General features: G+C 55.7%; 9 protein-coding genes across 9 annotated transcripts; 4 read left to right on the top strand and 5 right to left on the bottom strand.

Annotated features, from left to right (window-relative positions):
- Window positions 1–2: 2 nt before the first annotated feature.
- On the bottom strand, window positions 3–1,378 carry PHYSODRAFT_343133 (hypothetical protein; the record flags this gene model as incomplete). The annotated part of the gene is made up of 2 exons (XM_009541662.1): window positions 3–523; window positions 562–1,378. 2 exons carry the CDS (start codon window positions 1,376–1,378, stop codon window positions 3–5), a joined length of 1,338 nt encoding a protein of 445 aa, XP_009539957.1.
- Window positions 1,379–2,276: 898 nt separating this feature from the next.
- PHYSODRAFT_343134 (hypothetical protein) lies at window positions 2,277–2,663 on the bottom strand (the record flags this gene model as incomplete). The annotated part of the gene is made up of 1 exon (XM_009541663.1): window positions 2,277–2,663. The coding sequence occupies one exon, from the start codon at window positions 2,661–2,663 to the stop codon at window positions 2,277–2,279; it is 387 nt and encodes a 128-aa protein (XP_009539958.1).
- Window positions 2,664–4,656: 1,993 nt separating this feature from the next.
- PHYSODRAFT_249962 (hypothetical protein) lies at window positions 4,657–5,097 on the top strand (the record flags this gene model as incomplete). The annotated part of the gene is made up of 2 exons (XM_009541664.1): window positions 4,657–4,670; window positions 4,794–5,097. The coding sequence occupies 2 exons, from the start codon at window positions 4,657–4,659 to the stop codon at window positions 5,095–5,097; spliced, it is 318 nt and encodes a 105-aa protein (XP_009539959.1).
- Window positions 5,098–5,381: 284 nt separating this feature from the next.
- Window positions 5,382–5,789, bottom strand: PHYSODRAFT_536123 (hypothetical protein; the record flags this gene model as incomplete). The annotated part of the gene is made up of 1 exon (XM_009541665.1): window positions 5,382–5,789. One exon carries the CDS (start codon window positions 5,787–5,789, stop codon window positions 5,382–5,384), a length of 408 nt encoding a protein of 135 aa, XP_009539960.1.
- Window positions 5,790–6,716: 927 nt separating this feature from the next.
- PHYSODRAFT_454561 (hypothetical protein) lies at window positions 6,717–8,783 on the bottom strand (the record flags this gene model as incomplete). Its single annotated transcript, XM_009541666.1, has 1 exon — window positions 6,717–8,783. A coding segment is annotated over one exon (2,067 nt), but the record flags the coding sequence as incomplete, so codon positions are not given.
- A 2,307-nt stretch (window positions 8,784–11,090) lies between these two features.
- On the top strand, window positions 11,091–11,828 carry PHYSODRAFT_536135 (hypothetical protein; the record flags this gene model as incomplete). The annotated part of the gene is made up of 2 exons (XM_009541667.1): window positions 11,091–11,198; window positions 11,271–11,828. The coding sequence occupies 2 exons, from the start codon at window positions 11,091–11,093 to the stop codon at window positions 11,826–11,828; spliced, it is 666 nt and encodes a 221-aa protein (XP_009539962.1).
- Window positions 11,829–11,888: 60 nt separating this feature from the next.
- On the bottom strand, window positions 11,889–13,525 carry PHYSODRAFT_536086 (hypothetical protein; the record flags this gene model as incomplete). The annotated part of the gene is made up of 2 exons (XM_009541668.1): window positions 11,889–13,269; window positions 13,371–13,525. The coding sequence occupies 2 exons, from the start codon at window positions 13,523–13,525 to the stop codon at window positions 11,889–11,891; spliced, it is 1,536 nt and encodes a 511-aa protein (XP_009539963.1).
- Window positions 13,526–16,519: 2,994 nt separating this feature from the next.
- PHYSODRAFT_536041 (hypothetical protein) lies at window positions 16,520–16,968 on the top strand (the record flags this gene model as incomplete). Its single annotated transcript, XM_009541669.1, has 2 exons — window positions 16,520–16,773; window positions 16,848–16,968. Coding segments are annotated over 2 exons (375 nt in total), but the record flags the coding sequence as incomplete, so codon positions are not given.
- A 42-nt stretch (window positions 16,969–17,010) lies between these two features.
- PHYSODRAFT_536076 (hypothetical protein) lies at window positions 17,011–17,853 on the top strand (the record flags this gene model as incomplete). Its single annotated transcript, XM_009541670.1, has 2 exons — window positions 17,011–17,211; window positions 17,290–17,853. 2 exons carry the CDS (start codon window positions 17,011–17,013, stop codon window positions 17,851–17,853), a joined length of 765 nt encoding a protein of 254 aa, XP_009539965.1.
- Between the last annotated feature and the right edge of the window lie 698 nt (window positions 17,854–18,551).

The following is an 18,551-nucleotide window of genomic DNA, read 5'->3' on the forward strand; positions in this document are numbered from 1 at the left end:
ACTTAGGCCGCTGCCGATGGAAGTTTGTCGGAGGTTTTGGCGTGGTTCTCCTTGAGTTCGTTCTCAGTCATTGCATCTGCGCTTAGGAACTGTTTGGCTGCGAACTGCGCCATCCGCTGGACGCCTACGCGCGCGTAGGGCAGGATGTAGCCTGGGAAGACCATGAAGACGTGCGTCACTCCGTCGTGGATGTCGACTTCCCAGTTCGTGACGCCGTCAGCTTCGGCTTTCGCGGCAAGACGCTCCGAGCGTCCGAACAAATAGTCCAAGCTGGCTGCCTGCAGGAGGACGGGTGGGAGGCCGCGAAGGTTGCAGTGCACTGGTGACGCATCCGCCCACGTGCTGGGGTCTTCGCGTGTCGGATGGTATGCCTCAACGCTGGCTGCGATGATGCTGGGGGAGAGCACGCAGTGCTGACCCTTAACTCGATCTTCATCCTCCGTCAGATCAGCAAGCGGACAGGCGACAACAGCAGCAAGAGGCAGCGGTAGCTTCGACTTCCAGCTCGACTTGCCATCGCGAACTCGTAGCAGTGTGGAGAGCACGAGGCCTCCCCGGCACTGTCTCCAACCAGGATGATCTGGGACGACTCCAGCTTCTCGTGCTGCAGCAAGTACTCGTACATGGCGACGGCGTCCTCTGCTGGCACTGGGAACCGATGCTCCGGGGCCTTGCGGTAGTTTGCGAGGAAGATCTCGACGTCATAGTCCCCTTCAGGCATCTGTGACTGAAGTTCCCGCTTAATGGCTACCAGTAAGTTGCTGCAGAACGGGACGTACATCCTCGGACTGAGCACCGCGTAGCCCCCTCCGTGGTAGAAGAGCACCACGAAGCGCTTCCGACTTGGAGACTCAGCTGTCGACGGTGGCGCCTTCAGCCAGAGATGCTCGAGGCCGTTGATCACGACCGGCTCGAGCCTCAATCCATGATGCTGGCGTGAAAACCAGCCGAGAAGAGACCCGAACAATTCGCTGTGCCAGCGGAAAACTGGCGGTTGTTGGTCGTCGACGATGCGCTCGCCGAACATGTCCGCCGCCGTACACATGGCCCCCCGCACCAGCTCAAACCTCAGCGACCACTTTGGGAATTTCGGCTTGAAACCTCGAGCGACGTACTGTGCCAATACACTGGACAGCGTCCAACAGGTTCGAGCGAGCAGTTTGGCAGTCTCCATTGGTGTCCGGCAGAAGCAGCGAGAAGCCTCGAGCAGTAGAACAATCCCAACGATGCCACTTGCTCCACAGGCAAACCACGGAAGATACTTGCGACGCCGGTCTGGATCTGCTCGTGACCACAAGAGCGCGCCAAACAGCAGAGCTTGTAGCAACCGGCGCTGACACTTCTGGAGCTTCGTCAACAACGTGGAACTTGTCGCCATGGTCCAACCAGCTTGAGGTTGTCGGAAGGATATTGAATTGTGGGGGCTAGCTCATGATGGTGTCCGTCCACTGCAAGATCCGAAGGTCACGGTCTATCCGTTCGTCGAGTGTCGGCAACGTTGAAGCTGTTCGCGAAGATCCACCAAGCAGAGATCTGAACAATCAAACGTTTGTTTACTACATGGATTCGTTAATGGATCTAGCACTACGTCACCTACAGGCATCGTGCTTGGTTGGCTTCACGTCATCACCCCATTGAAAGAGGTCGAAGATGATTGTAATGCCTCGTCCTTCACAGCAACAGACAACCCAGTACTCCAGTAAGGAAGATTGCCTTGGTCGACGAATTGAGAAATGACCACGTACATGAAGAAAAACGTGCGTTCGTGCGCGGTATTGAGCGGGCCGTGAGGTAAGAGTGCCTATCGTACGGTGAAGCACAGATCTCAAGATGAGATGTTTTCACGGATTGCGTGGTGCGACCCAGCTCTGCGTGCTTGCAGTAGAGTTCCTGCTGGCGCTTCTTCAGTGAAGAATCTTCACCAGTCGGTTCAATTCCAGAAGCGCTCAAGCAGAGGTCTCCGATTCTTTAAATTTGTTGCGATACAACCAGCTAAAATGCAGTTAGGTGTTCCTGGCACTACAAAATCCGGCACCACATTTGTTGAAAGCTATCGCAAATGTACTGTACGATTAATGGAGAAAAGGCATGGGTAGCAGTCTTATAGCTATTGATGAATGGTAAGAAATAATATCAATTCCACTTCACAAAAATTAAAAAAAAACTTGAATTGCTATAAGCCAACGATAATTTGCCTTTACTTGAAATATACTACTGTAGTAGGAAGTAGTTGTTATTTCGTTCGTGATACGTACATGTATACTGGAACAAAGGTTTCATTTGCGAAGCCCCGTCGAACGCTTAAAGTCGTTGAGATACGACAACAACAGCTTCGTGTATCCTGGGCTCTTGTCCAGCTTGAGCCACGCTCTAATCTGGCCGACAGAATACTTGCCGTCCCAGACCTGAAACATGTTGTTCTTGAGTGTCTTGCTCCTCAGCATGAGCTTCAGTTTGTCGACGGCGAAGTCGTCTGGGATCTTCGCTTTCTTGGCGCCGAAGATGCTCTTGAAGCTAAACGCTCTTTCGTCATTTTCAGTGGCAGCTGCAAAATCTCCCGTATGTTGGCGGCTTCGCAGAGATCGGAGGGTGTCGATCTTCGAGGCATCACACAGGGCCAGAATTGTCGCCAGAATTGCGAAGAAGACGTAGATCGCACGCATGATTCCTGGGTGGGAGCTGAATTGGAGGTGCAGCCTTGAGTGGTGTAAGGGAGGTTTTAAAGTGAGACACGAGGTTGGGTGGTCGACTGGAGTCTTCAGTGGAATCCGGCGATCTTACTAAACATTTCGAAGTACTTCCATTGTTGGCTTAGGAAGCCTGGGTTTGGACAGAAGATGACTCAAGATGTGTACATGTAGTGCATTAAAGGGTCAACGAGTTGTTGTAAGCTTTCTGTGTTGCTCCACCGCAGATCTCGATCATGTCCTACGTTGCCACGTGCAACAACACTCATCTGAAAAAGCGAAGTCAGAACAAAAGATCAGGCTTGCCACGGTATCAGCTGGTACAATCGACCCATTGCTGGGTTTGTCTCGAGTATGGATGATTACGATCAAAGTACACAAATACCGCCCCACGCATCAACAATGATGCTCAAAAAGTAACCGAGACCCGTTGGTAAAGTTACATTGGGTGGCAACGACTGCGTTTTCCTTGCCTAATTTCTGCAGTGGTCTAGTTGCAGCAGTTAGGTCTTCGGTTTTAGTCAATCGTTGGTATTGCTGCTACTGAAGTTTTTATTTTACCTAGGAGGTTTTAAGAAATGTTTGTACTTCGTAGAAGTAGTATGATAATATCATAGTACATGTATGGACGCTGCAAAGAGAAACGGAATATTGACGCCACTTCCTGCTCGCAAAACCAAAAGTAGTGGGTACACCATTTATTCTTGTTTGGACCGTCAATAAACGGATATCTTCGACACACTTATTTTTTTTCTTTTATATAGTTTTCTGATACATTTTGAACCAAAGTCGACTTCTCGATCAGAAAGTAATACAAACGGCAATAAGAATAATATTTCCATAAAACTAACTGAAAACGATTCAGATTTCACGCAAATTCTGCTGGCATTTTTTTTACTAAAATGCCGTGTTGTGCAGCGATTCTTACTGTAACAATTTCGAGTCAGAAAAGCGCGACACCTCCTTATCCTCATTGGAGTTTTGACCGAGCGGATGCAGGGCCCAGTTCCGCTTCAACGGGAGCAGATTTGACACGACGTTAGCTAACTCTCCTTGCAGCATTTTCGGTGTTTTCCTTTTCTTAAAAAAAATAGAATCAACAACAGTCCGTAGAAAATCGTGAAGTCAAACTTCCTAAGGAGGCATTACAAGCCCATGAAAATGATCATATTTCTGCATAATACATTTTATTGTCAAGAAGGCATGAACTTCATTTTTTTTAAAGAAGACCTCACACCAACTCCTTTTTGCAGATTTTTTTTTGGTATGTACATGTTTGGTACCCATCGTCAAGTCATCTTCAGTTCTCGTCAATTGACCCGACATCAGAGTTTTTGCCGCTGCTGTACGTTCACCTTTTAATTTTTCTTACGCCGCGGTAAGACGGAGTCTTCGGAACGACACTTCTAAAATGTAGAACCTATATGTATGTTGTAATTTTTCACTTTTGAATAAATATGGTCATGTTAAAATTCCATAACTTAGTTGAAGAATTTGGTTTTCTCAAAGCGGCAGTATTACAGAATTGGATCTATCTACTGTATCTTGAGCAACACAATCGTAACTGGCTTTACGTATTACTTCGAAGTATTAGATGAGACTTTGTTTCCCACCGCATTTTGAAGTACGTACCGTACTGTGTACTGTATGTATTTTAATAGGAATAGCGCAAAAATGATAACTAATTCGTGGCCTAGGATTGTGATGCTCTAAGTCTGTCATCGTCTGCCATTACCACGAGGTGCAAGTCCTCCAGACAATCTGGTCGTGCAGCACCAAGAAGGTCTCGAGTCGCGCTAGACCAGTCGCCCGCGCAGGAAACGCAGCAAACTGACTCGGATTCAAATCGCAAGAGACGCCTGCTATCACTTCGAAATCACATGATCCGATTTGAAATGTTTGCGCCGGCACCTCACTCACTCACTTTGCATTTCTCCTCCCAAAGTTTGGGCAAGCCTCGATCGCTGCAATGGTGCTATACAAGTATGCGTCTGAGTCTCGTACTGCTGGCGGTTGCCGTCTCCTTTCAAGCTGCAACGCCTTCGATCTGAACAACGGCAACAGGCTCCTGCGCACTTAAGAGACCAGCAACACTGCAACCGCCAGTGGAGCTAACGACGAAGAGAGGGCGTGGGGCCTGAAGACCCTCTTCCAGAGCCTCGCCAAGCTGAACAAGAGCAACGTTGCCAAGGTGAACGACTTCGCCAAGGCGGACCTCGACCGCATGTTGACAGACGTCGCGTTCAAGCGCGAGATGTTCGAGAGGTGGAACCAGTACAGCACCGAGAAGATCCTCGCGGCGCTGGACCTGAGCAAGAGGAGAAACATTCGGTACGGAGCCATGCTGCAGGAGTTCTTGAACACGTACAGACTAAGGGAGGGGGCAACCGCTCTTCGCAACGTTAACTAAAACAATACTACTACCCGTAAGGCGAGACGTTAGTGATAATTAGGTGCTGTATTCCTTCTGTTGCAGCGGGTGCTTCTGGTGCTTACATAAAATAATAGCGGGCTCAGAGACACGGCTTCGTTTGCCGCTCGCTATTCTCCTCGGTGCTCGGAAGTCGGCGTCTGGGGTTGCAATCACCCCCAACGCCTCGCTCTTCCGGCCGCGGGAACGTTCGTAGGTACGGCAGACCCGAAATCTATGCTGGGCTGCCGTCAAGGGGGTACTAGGACTGGGAACTAACTCACTCATAACTCGACGCTTTGCATGTGGCGGAAGTCCTTGGCGTACTGCGGCTGGTGTGCGGACATCGACGTGTTGGGCGCGGAGGACTGGGGCTTGTGCATGGACGACGACAAGCTGGACGTGGACTGCTCCTTGATCTTTTGCTCGTTCTGCTGCATCTGCAGGCCGGTGGTGTACGACTGCGACAGCAGATCCACGAGTTGGTCGTGGAGCTGGCCGGTCTGGGAGCTGGCGAGCTGTGCGCGCTCCTGGGTGCGCGTCCACAGGTCCTCGAGCAAGGCGCTGACCTGCTCGGCCAGGTCCTTGAGCTGGGAGCGCTGTCGTGCGGGCACCGAGCTGCGCGGCTTCGAGTCCGCGACAATGAGAGCGCCCAGCACGATGCCATCGCGCGCGCGGAACGGCACGGCCATAATGAAGCGCACGTTGGGCGCCTCCGTCACGAATAAATTAGTGGCCAACATGTCGTCTTGAAGCGCGTTCATCACCGTCACCACCTCGCCATCGTCTTCATCGTCATCACTGACATCCAGAGGCTTTCGAGCGGGGAAGCGCCGCATGATCTCCGCTGTGAGCGAGTGCGAAATGGGGATCTCGCTCATGTCACGCGTAGCAGCCACTCCGAAGCTCGACTTGATGAATTCGCGCCGCGCGTCCACGAAACTTATGGTGGCCACCGAGCAGCTCGTGTGTTGGGCCGCCTGCTTGGCCACCAGGTCGTAAATGTGCTCCTTGGCCGAGTCCATAATGCCGTACTCGGCGAGTCGGACAGCTCGCTCCTCGTCCAGAGACGTGCCCACACGAGACCTAGCCAGCACCATGTCCGTGTGGATCTCCTCCACGACTTCCTCGTCGAAGTCTTCGTCGCCCTCCTCCAGCTCGTCGAGACCCTGGTAGTCCTGCAAGTTCAGATCCTGCAGCTTGAAGTCGAGACCGACGTTCGAGTCGTGGAACTCCATGCCGTCATCCTCGTCGGCCTCGTCCAGCTCACGCAGGTCAAAGTCGCAGATGTCCTCTTCATCCTCTTCTCCGTCTTCATCCTCCTCTTCACCGATGCCGCCAAGGTCCTCGCGGTCGGAGTCGGCGTCGGCTTCCGAGTCGTGGAAGTCGAAGGTTGTGAAGCGACCTCCAGCTGCAGGCAGGCCACCCTTCAGCGACAGGTCGAACTCTGAGTCGTGGAAGTCCATGAGCGACAGCTCCGAGAACCGCTTGTAGAACTGGTCGCTTTGCATCACGACGCTGCTAGGAGAAGAAGGCGACGACGAGCACACGGAATCCACTTCGGTCGCCTCAATTGAGTCAATGTCGACGGCGAGTGCAGGCTCCTGGTCGGCTTCGGGCTCCTTCTCCACCTCACGAGGCATCTCTCGAACGGCCTCCACTACCTTCTCGGAATCCCTGTCCTCGAGGCCTTCAACATCGTTGCCCTCCACATCATTTTCACTCTCATAGTCGAAGCGGCTGCCGCGGGAGCTGCTCATGGTTGTGGCGTTGCTCGCGTTGCTCTGCTTGTAGAAGCTGCCGCCCAAGCTGCTGCCACTGATGCTCAGCGTCTTGGAGCTGCCGCTCTTGCCGAACGCTCCCAGGCCGCGACTGCTGTTGAAGCTGCTCACCGTGCTGCCAGACATGCTCGACAGCGTCCGGTCTCCTCCACCTGTTGACGCATGGGACGACAGCAGCCCCCGCGAGTCGTAAAAGTCCGAGCTGTCACCGCTGCTCGAGTTCGTCGAAGGTGGTCGGTTGTACTCGTCGTCCTCCTCTGGGCCGCGCGCTGGCGCGTGGCCACTGCCCAGTCGCCGTCTGAGCGCATTGATCCCGCCCACGGGGGTCTTCGGTGGCTGCACTGCTCCCTGACCCTGGGTCACGCGCCCCCTGCTGAGCCTCTGGTTGTCATCCACTCCGTGCTGACAGTTGACGCAGATGCGGAACGGACACTTGCCGGCCTTGCCCAGCTTGATCTGGTGGATCTCCGAGCACTTGGAGCACGCGACGTCGCCACATAGGCGGCAGTGGTGCTTCCGTCTCGACATGGTGAACTTGCCCTGGCACACGCAGCAGCTCTTCCGGGACTTGACCCAGTTCTCGGACGTCAGGTAGGGCGACTCGCGTAGCCGCATGACCAGCAGCGCCGTGTCCAGCTGCTGGAAGGCGGTGAGGTAGGCCAGCATGTTCTGCCGTCGCGCGGATGTGACGCCGTTGGCGTCGTAGCAGCTAAACTTGATGAGCATTTCCAACACGTTGTCGCCCGCCACGGACGACGCCACAGGGTACACGACAATACCCGAGAACTGCACGAGCGCGCGCGCCGTGAGCGCGAAGTTGGCCTGCTGAGAAGACGACGACTTGGACGCGCCAGCGGACGACGTCACGATGGGCTTGCAGTATCTCGTGACCGCCGGGTCCTCGATCGAGTGGTGCGAGATGATGCCGACGCGCTGGTCCTCGAAGTCCTGCGCCTGGTTGTGCGCCATGGGGCCGCGGATGTGCGCGCGTCGGATGGTGGCGTACTCAGCCAGGCAGAGCGTGAGCCCCTCCTCCTGCGCGCTCTCGGCACCGTTACGGCCCTTGCTGCTCTGCAGTCGCGCGGCCTGACGCTCGCGGTGGCGGTTCTTGCCGCCGAACTTGAGCGCGTTGGCGGACGCGCCACCGTTGAGCGACGCGCCCGAGTTGGTGCGCGCCGTGCGGCCCTTGATGGACACGTACTTGACCGCGTACTGCTCCGTCTCGGCGCCGCTCTGCGACGAGCGCGAGCTGGAGCTCACGGACGACGACGTGGACGAGCTGCGGCCCACGCGGCCGCTCGGCAGGCTGCCGAAGCTCGTGAACACGTCAGCCAGCTGCACGCGCTCCTCGAACAGCGCCGCCTGCACGTTCTGGAACGTGTCGCGCTTGGGGGACGCCAGCAGCCGCATGAAGTCGTCGAGCGACGCGCGCACGCGCGTGGTGGCCAGCATCGTGTGCATGTTGTGCGGCAGCTGCGCCGGGTCGGCGGGCGTCATGCTGGACACGCGCTCCACGGCGTCCGCGCGCAGCTCGTACACGCGGAGCTGGCCGCGCGCCGTGACGAACTGCCACTTGTCGGCGTCCGCCACGGCGTCCACCAGCAGCGCGGCGGCGTTGGCGCGCGCGTCCAGCAGCAGCGCGTCCTGCTGCACGTCGCTGAAGTGCAGGTACGCGTCGGGCGTGACGCTGTCCGTGGTGTTGGTCGTGGCGGCGCTGGCCGCGCTGAAGTTGGAGCGCCCGCTGCTGGCGGCCCAGTGCTGCATGCCGCCGTCCTGCTGGGCCGCCGCGACCGGCGTCTGCACGGCGGAGGACACGGCGGACGGTGTGTCGCTCGGGCGCGACGTGGTGGACGACGCCTTGTGCTGCCGGTGCCGCGGCCGGTATAACGAGCCGTAGTTCACCATGGGCGGATCCACTCAGTGGACGCAATAGAAACCTGTCAAAAGTCGCCCTGATCTGCCTTGGCTTGTGTTGCTGCGGCGAGCCCTCGGTCAGGCGCTGCCTCCTTCCTGCGCGCACGCGTACTCTCCTCGGGGGCGGAAAGTGGGGGGACCTCGACCGCGCGCGCTGTTGCTAGTGCTGCTGCGCTCGCGCTCGAGTCGGACTGTGAGTGCCAGCGCGACGGCGACAAGGGGAGGGGCCCTTTGTTGCATTGTCGGCGGGAAAGGCTGGCCAGCGGTGATAGAGCCCCGCGTTAGCAACGGGCCAAATCGGTCCCATTTTTCGTCGGAAATGGAACAGTAAACTTACTGTATCTAACGTTACAAGTCCTGCAATCAAGATCGGAACCAGCATCGAGACGACGATTAACCGCAGCTTCATAACTTTGCCATGTTCAGCGCCATTTATAAAAGCTGTCCAGGTTGGTGTCGTCTTCTTTATGCTGGATCTCGCTGATTTTTAAAAAAATATATTGACATTGACTTCAGAATTGAGCTCGAAATGAGCAACTACATTGGTAACTTCGGTTTGGTAAACAACAAAACGGTTTGTTCTGTTATTTCGGCGGCGGGGCCTAAGACAAAGACGCCAGCTCGTTGCGGTACTCTCACACTTCCGTATCTCGTCCTTCGAGACGGACGGGGCTCATATAATTCAAGACTAATATCATTCGAACTTGTTGCCTGCTGGACATTTCGGGGTGCCAGCGAGCCAGCCCTCTGGCCATACCAGGAGCGCATTTTTCCTCTCAAAGCGTAGAATGTCTTTGGTAGCGCGTAAGGCGGCTTCACATCTTGTAGAGCGGCGTTGGCAGCGACCTGAGCAACAGCACGTTGCCTCGAAATTTGGGCCCATTTTGGGGGTGATTGCTTACTGACGAGATACCCAAAAACGGCGAGAGCTGTGCAAAATAGTTACAATGGGGCGAGGCGCTGTCTTATGTTTGCGGGTAAGTTATGGCTCTGACGGCGCTGATTCAGCGCTTCAGCGCTGAATCGCTTCAGCGGCTGAAGGGCAGTGGCTGAGCCACTGGCTCGGCCTTCCCAAGGCGACGACTTTCGCTCTTTCTTCTCTTGGTCGTGACTCGCGACGCGCGTGGCCTCGCAAGGCTTACGGAGATGCATCGAGAGGCCCTACGACGGGACTCCGCATTGAAGAGCCCCTCGCCATGGATAGCCGCGGGGCTCCGTATTCACAAGTTGTCGTGCATGCACACCATCGGACGGCGCCGCCTTCCTATTTACCCTCCTAGCGAAAGGCTTTCCCCATGGGAAGAGCACGGGGCTATCGTTGCGCGGTGTTCGCGACCGCAATAACGAGTATTGACACCAACAGATCATCAAGGTCGCAGCGGTGGCAAGCTGAAGTCAACGGCGGCGTTGAAGTGTGCCTTGCCTCTCTCCACCGGAAGACCGCGGTCGGTCCCACCACGTGCAGATGAGACTTGCGCAATGCAGACGAGAACGGGACTCGCGATGGGCCGAGCGAGGGCGGACCACCCGCACGATTGTTGTGTCAAGGCGTCGTCGCGCTGCTTTGGACCAAACTTTGGTCGCTTTGGTCGGGCGTTCGCAAGCATGCACGCAAGGTCGATCATCTGCAGAATCCACTGCACCAAAATTCTCCTAGCTCCTCAGCTCACAACGAAGACGCCTTGCCGTTATCGCCCGCAGCAGCCTGGATTGAGATGCAGCTCGGGATCACTACGAGCTCCGACCGGCAAATCCCAGGCAAGCTCGGCCCACTTTCGAGGCAACTTTGCCGACAGCATCAGCTCAACAGCCCAACAGTCTGTTGCTGGCAACACAGCAACGACGACAACACTCGCAGCGTGACTCGCTCCCAGACCGGAGACCCACCCGAGCTTCGAACGCATTGCAATCGAACGCGCACCATCTCAATGCGCGACGAGAGACGGGGAGGACGGAGGTTGCTCGAAGAACGCTATTAATACACGCAGCTCGGGCGACCTTCCGACGACACAAAACAAGTTGAAGTTGACTTCAACTTGGTACATGTACATGTAAGCGAGGAGGTCCTATGCGCGGGAGGGCTCGCGATGTCCCATTTCGGCGTGGCACTGAAAGCTGAAGGCCCCGCTTGAGGCTCGTCTGCATGTTTCGTCACTTTTGACCCGCCTGCTATCGCCCTGGCACCGCCGAGTTCCACCTGGGTCGTATTCTTGGGGGCAAATCCGTTGGCATTGAGTTTGTTGAGTATTTGAGCCGATCAACTCTATTCTAAGACAAGACGGTGGCTGCGAACGAAAAATGCGGACAGGACTCGTGCTCGGACTGGACGGCGCGGGCAAGACGCTGCTGCTGCGGCAGCTCACGGCGCAGGTCGTGCGCAAGCAGAAGACGGTGCTGGAGCGCCTCGTGGCCTTCGCAACGCACCCCTGCGGCGGAGGCAGCAGCAACAACGACGATGACGGGAGTTTCGGCGCCAAGGACGGAGACTACGCCGTCGACGCCAACACGCAGCCGAGCGTGGGGGTCGAGCACTGGACGCTGCCGCTTGATGGAGGGAGGACCTGCACGCTGCGCGAAGTGGGCGGCCAGCTGCTGCCCATGTGGCCGTCCTACTTCGAGTCCTGCCACTTCTGGTTTTTCCTGATCGACGCTAGCAACCCCACGCAGCTAGCTGCCGCTGCGGTCGAGTTCTTCTCTGTGCTTAGTGTGGAGGAAATGCGGCGCAAGCCCAAACTGCTGCTGGTCAACCAAATTGACGCTGGGTTTGTAGTAGACGACAACATTCTGCGCACGTATTTGTGCTTAGATCGTCTTATGGTCGAGCCTGACTGCGGCCCCGTGCAGATCCTCAAGACCAGCGCGTTGACGGGGGAGAACGTGGAGCAGGTCCTTAAATGGCTCAGCCAGACCGTCGGCACTAGCGTCTTCTCCGGCAACAATACGGGTATCGCGCTCACAGGACTCAGCGGTCGCTATCGCACGGGAGGTAGACAGAACTCGGGCAGCGATATACGCGTGCATCCCGTAGCAGACTAGGATAGGTCGACAGTTGAACAAGAGAGCACATTCGATTTGTTGTTGGCTGTTGGCTGTTGCCTAGTTCCTCTCGCCTTCGTGGCAGTAGGGGTATTCGTCGGCGAGCGTGGCGTTCGCAGCCATGTTAGTTTCGGCGGCCTGGAACAAGCGGAAGTGCTCCAGATCGCGACTGATGTTGCCCATAGCGATGGCCGCACAGTAAATGCCTAGCACCAGGCTGCTGACGATGGTCAAGTGGCACACGAAGCGGTCGCACTTGCCTCTGAAGGTGTTCGTGGCGATCGGGTGCACGCGCAGGTAGCACAGGCACGGCATGATCATGCATGAGACCGTCACCGTTGTGGCCCCAATGAAACTCAAGATATCCATGAAAGACGCTTGAAACATGATCGCTAGGAAGGCCTGCAGCCACACCGTGATCGTACGGATCAAGCCGCTGCAGAGGCGATCAGAGGCGGTGTACGCCTCGCTTATGTGCCCATGGTCACCATTATCACTCGGAGGCGGCGACGTCGCTTGGAAGTACGGAGTATTGCCGCCATACAGGAACCCTTCTTCTTCCTCGATGGTAGGAATGGTGGGGACTTTAGGCGAGCCAAGTGCGCCGACGGCGCCAGTGTTAGCGAGAATCGGTTTGCTTGGTCCGGATCCAGCGGCAGCTTTAGCAGCTCGAAGACTCAGCGTCTTCTGGAGGACCTCGTGGTCGGCGTCCTTCCCAAGGATGTAGCGCTCCATGTCGTAGAGCGTGGGGTTCAACAGCAGGGGGAACGCGATCGTGACGTGAAGCAGCATCAGCGCTGAAGCAAGTTTACGCGCCGAGCTGTCTTCCGGTAGTTGATCCAGCAGCGTAGCCGGTGCCGTGCAGCCGAACTGGTAGTACGTCACGACACCGATGAGCATGTAAATGGACGTGATGAAGAGGAGCGTCAGCGAGACCAAGTTCGCTAGCCGGGCCGGGTCCGTGTGCTGCCGTTGGATGGGCGGGATGATAATGGCCGTGCCCGTGGCGAACATGATGGTGCCGAAAGTCTGCACGGCGTTATCTGTCTGGATCTGCGTCTCCCGCGGCGAAGGCGGGATGTTCTGGAGGCTGTAGCCGACGCAGATCGCGTCAGCGAGCACTGCCGCTATTCCACCCATGTATGCCAGCGGCGCGGCGGCTTTCAGCGTCGGAATCAGGATCACAGGCAGCACACCAAGACTCATGAAGATGATCCAGTGCGTGGGGCTCCACTCCTCCCCTGCAACGGTGCCTTCAAACAGGCAAGGCAGGAGGACGGTGCCACCTAGAATGAGGAACGCGATGGGGCTCAGGAAGCACGCCCCCCACTCGGACAGCAGCACCACGCGGCGTCCGGTCTCCCCGAAGGCGAAGAAGCCGAGATCACTGAAGGTCCGCACGTTCACTGGGGCGACCATGAGCGACTTGCTCACAGCGACACTGCATCAGTCACACACACAGCAGCGGCAGTGGGATTAGATGTATGTCTGGGTATAGTATCGTTACATATCTGGTTTTGGGGAGCGTGTCATTTTGCGAACCTTGCGTGGAGATTGCAGGATGATATGAAGTAGACGGCCATGGCGGCCAGGACGGGCCCCGCGGCCGCGAAGATGGAGCCGAAGCTCATGGAGCCCACGCCGAAGGTGGCGCAGAACAGCAGCGCCACGCACAGCACGTCGTCGCTGCCCGACATCGCCGAGGTATGAGCGGCTCCGATGACAATGAGATCATGATCACGACCTTTCGGCATGTTGACACGAGTGTGTGTGCCACACTATTTCCGTACCGTAGGATTTCACTTGAGCGTTTGACGACGAGTGTCGGCCTCGAGTCGAGGTCCTGGACTCGGTATCGGACATCTAGGTCTCGTCGTGGTGGCTCGCGACCGCCATGCTTTCTTAACAGCTCGTCACTAGAATAGCCACAGTTGGCTGTTGCGGTGGTATGGCGTACAGCTAGGCGAGATCTCCGCTTGAGCTGTAAACTTGGCGTTTGCAGCGTCGGGTTGTGCAGGAGTTGAGGCCAGTTGGCCGACAAGAATGATTGGTAGGATTGCAGCCCCATGCCCGTCATCGCCTGGCTGCGGGAAACTGTCTACAGTATTATTAGTACAGCATGGGCCATAGCAGACCCGCGCGGTATCTGCGGAGGCGGGCCTCCCGCTCGGCGCTGGGCCCGCCCAGCGCCGAGCATTCCAGCGAGCCGAGCACTGTACTCGCCAGGTGAGAGAATCTTTTTATCGCAGGAGCGCAGCGACTGCCTTTGCGCAGCGCAGCGAAGCAAAGCCCATGATCCTTTACAAAAATCAAGATATCGGTTTTCGCTGTGCTGTACAAATAGCCTCCTGTGCCTGGCTGCGGAGGCACCATGCCACGATAAGAATTGCTACGTGTATGATAAGTACGCTTGACTCATTCAAACCGAGTGCTGTTGTCGTGGCTTCCCAAGCCAAAACCTAAGTGGTCACCGACACCATCGAGTCAATGCCATCGACTGGGCCGTGGCTGCCGTGATGTCGCTCTTCACATCGTGCGATACGGTGCGCACGCCACGACTCGAAGGTCCACGAACGACCAAGAAGACGTCTGGCTTCAACTTGGTCGGATCTGGGCCCTCCTTTCGTCATGTGCTGCTTGCCGCTTGATGTATCACGGCTCTACCTGGGCTCAAGCACGCATGCGCTTTCGCGGAGGGCTTAGGCGACAAGGTGTTTGCTGCGAGCTCACCAGCTCGAATACGATAGTAACGGGCACGTCGCAGCCGTGTCCTCCGTTGCTGAGCCGAGGACATCTTATCAGCAAATTCCAGAATGCTGGATGGCGGGGAAATGACAGAATCGGGCGAAAACTACCAAATTCTGCGCAAACTGACAATTTCTGGCACTCGGTGCAATAACAGCTCGCCCACGGTACTGTGTGGGACGTACATGCAGCGGCAAAGAAGCTTGCCATCTAAAAGAAGCGATGAGGTTCACCGTTGTGAAGGAGCGCCCTCGCCCGATTACGGCAGGGAGAGTTTCATTAGCAGTAGGTCATCATGCAGGACACAGTGGAGATGTCAGGGCGGGATGGCTTCGAGGAGTTAGGCATTGGTTAGATGTAGGCAACGAGGTTACTCTGCTGGAGTCTTAAGGGCGTTGCTAAGAATATGCTTCGTACACTCTTCCGGCTTAATTTCATCACAAACCCCAATACTTCTCCTCGTGAGAGGACAAGTTGAGGCGCATCACTACTGTTCACGTACAATACGGTAACTAACTCGTCATGTATGTATATTCTCTCTCACGCAAGCCTACTTCTTGCGCTTCTACATGGCCGTCATCTAGGCCAGATAATCCAATGTGTTGCGCCAGATCCTTCTTGACGGGCACGATCACCATGGCGCACGACGTACTCCTCCACCGCGTGCTCCTCCGCCATCATCACATGCGCGAGATGCTCGTCACCGAGACATCTCCTCATGGACATCTCCACCCTTAAGTCTCCGACCCGACGTCGATCTCCCCCATGATGCCGGTCTCCTCTATGATGCCTGTCTCCATCACGCACCTCCCTCAAGGGTATCCTCCACGACGGCGGTCGCTGCGACGTTGATCGTCTCAGTCACATCGGTCTTCTCCATGACCTCGGCTTTCGCGCGGGAAGGATTCACGGCGGTTGTGTCGCCTCACCTACACGTGCCTTGCATGATAGCCTCCTTCACGGCGCCACCACGACGATAACCCGCATGCCATCCTTACCGCACCAACGAGGTCAGGCCCTACTCCACTGTGAGCCTCTTTACGTTGGCGAGCTGCTACTTTTTGGCGGGCTTCTTCACGTTTGCGAGCTGCTCCACGCAGACAGGCTTCTTCGCGGCAGCAGCTTCTGCTCAGCGGCGTGCTACACAATTGCTCTACCTTCTCCGCAACACCGTGGGTAATTGCTCTAGCTTCTCCGCAACACCGTGAGTGAGCTCAGAAATTGTCAAAAATTAATAGGAGTGCCAGATTTTGTCATTTTGCGCAGAATTTAATAATTTTCTTGAAATAGTGCCCGATTCTGTCATTTTCCCGCTGAATGGCTCTGCAAATGCAGGGTCTTTTCCTATGCTGCAAGCAGACTCTCGTTCTTTTCAGAGGGACCTCGACTCAAATTGAAGCGATGGCAGCTTCGGAAAGCCCGCACACTGCGGCAAAAGAGCCCACCCACTGGCAGCAGACAGCCTCATCATCAACACCACGACATTCCCACCGCCAGTGTATGCAAGTTCGCCATCAGCACGCTGGTTATCAGGCGGACAAGATCCGTCGTGCGCTTCCAGTGACTGCGAGCCAGCGGCTGGTGAGCTCCATGCCACTGTCAATGGGCGCCTACCAAAACCTAGATAAAAAAGTTTAATCAAAAAATTCTGATCACCCGACTAGGCGCATTACTCGCCGGACCAAACGTCTGCAAATCGAAGGTGATAAACACCTAGGCCAAAACCACCATTAAAAGTTATCTGTATCCGGCGACCTTTGCCGCTTGAAGTATGAATACCTTAATCTCATTATGTAGGTCGAAAGGAGACAATCCGAAGATGGACAAATTTTCACAAAATATCTCTAATTGTAAAGATCTCGCTCGGCGGGAAACGTCGCGTCGACCCTCTCCGAGCAACCGAGTCATTTGCCCCCCTCGCATTCTCTCTCGCTTCTTCCAGCACAATGTCTCGCCCGGATACGAGCTTTCTGCTGATGCTCTGTGCGTCGTCCCAGACGCGTCGTCGCTCCCTCGAGACGCTCCGAGACTTGAGACGCCGGCTGCACGACGAGCGCAGGCGCTGGGAGTGGCAGCGGCTCACCCGAATGCGCCATTACATCACCCTGGACTGCCTAAAGGAGCCTGAGCAGTCTTCTTGGATGGACACCTGGCTCAAAGGAACCGACGAGAATATGATAAATGTGACGAGCCTGTCTCGGTAAGGGTGGCATGCAGCATTTAAGTGTGTAGTTGGTTTCTAACTGTTGTTTGCCGCTATTGCTTGACATGTAGGGCCTCGTTCAACCTTTTACTATCTCGCTTTGCGCCTCATTACGAGATTCCCATCTTCTACTCGAAAGGGGGGCGGCCTCGAAAGCTCCAACACCACCATCAGGTGTTGGGCTTGCTTTTAGCTTTCTACGTAGGCTGTGAGTATCGAGGGCGCCTGTGGCTCATGTTTGGCGTCCCCCCGACGACGCTTACCCGCGTGCTAACTGCAGCTGAAGACGCTCTTACAGCGGTGCTCCGAGGGTTTGCGCCCGCTCGGATTGTATGGCCTACGTTCGCCAGGCAGAAAGCTTTAGCTCGTCTAGTGGCAGCAAAGCAACCCATGCTGCAGTTCACATGGGGCTTTTTGGATGGGAAAAACTACAAGGTACTTTCGTCAAGATGTGATTGTATTGTATCATTATTCGTGATCTTACCATCTACGTATCATACTTCTACTTCACAGGTGCAGCAGCCTCAAGATAGAGACATCCAGAATGCTCAGTACAACGGTTGGCTACATGGCGTGTTCGTCACCGGCACGCTATGCTTCTCAGCGGACGGGCTCATCGTGTGGGCTAAACATAACTGTCCAGGGTCCTGGAACGATGGCGATACCAGCCTAGAGTTCAGGCGGAAGCTGGTGTCGGCGGAACTAAATCCTGACGATCGATATGGGGTTGTAGCAGACAGTGCTTTCCCTTGCAGTGGTGACATGATCGGCAGGATCATGACCCCGCTGAAAGACGGAGATGCAAGTAGACTGGTGCCTTCTGTTCGGGCGGCGGCGAAGGCTTTATCAGGGGCAATAACGTCGATTAGACAGAGTGCTGAGTGGGGTATGGGGTCTATCGAGAAGGTCTACCATCGGCTGCTGATGCCGTTGCCGTACGACCGCAGCAAACGGCAGCAGCGTTTGGACAACATTTTCAGGCTTACTAACTACAGAGTGAGAGCCGTCAGCATTAGTGAGATACGAACCACATTCATTCATGGCGAGGACGATAGGAGATACACAAGAGTGAGTTGAGTTTGTTCATGTGCATAATGCAACTTGAATACACTACGTCTTCCTTCCTGCACACACATATTGCTGTATACTACTTGTTCTTGTGAATCGTCGAGATCAGTAGCATCATTTGCTCGTGGCGCTGCCGCGCTTTGGCACGGTCTTGCTCAAGGCGGGCTTGGAACTGTCGGCGACGCTCGGCCTCTTCTTCTCGACGCTCCGCTCGAGCTGCTTCCTCTTTCTTTTCCACGGCCTCAAGGTGTTGTTTTGCATCCTCGCGGTCTTGCTGGCGTCTGGCTTCGACAAGCGCAGCTTCTTCCCTACAAACCCGCTCTCGCTCATCTCGCTCTCGTTTATCCTCTGCGCGCCGCTCGTCGCGTTCCTCTCGTCGCCGCTTCCCCTCGGCTTCGGCTCTGCGATCGGCGTCTTCGCGAAAGAAGAGCAGTAGCTCCTTCATTTCCGATCCCATTGCAGCGTGGGCAGCCTCTGCTTCTTTCAATTCTTTGTCAATAGAATCCATGCGCTTCATGGCTTGGTTTCTCTTCGACGCAGCGTACGTCGTCGTCACCGAGCTCTCAGACGCGGGGCTTTTGGCTTTAGCTCCTGGATCGCGCCCACCCATTACCTCAAAGTTGTCCCGAAGAACTCGTAGATCTCGCCCACCTAGGCGATCACTGGTGTTGTGCAGCCGTTTGTGTTTTTCGGCCTCTGCTGCATCG

The sequence above is a fragment of the Phytophthora sojae genome, assembly GCF_000149755.1.
Source record: "Phytophthora sojae unplaced genomic scaffold PHYSOscaffold_28, whole genome shotgun sequence".
Lineage (NCBI taxonomy): Eukaryota > Oomycota > Peronosporomycetes > Peronosporales > Peronosporaceae > Phytophthora > Phytophthora sojae.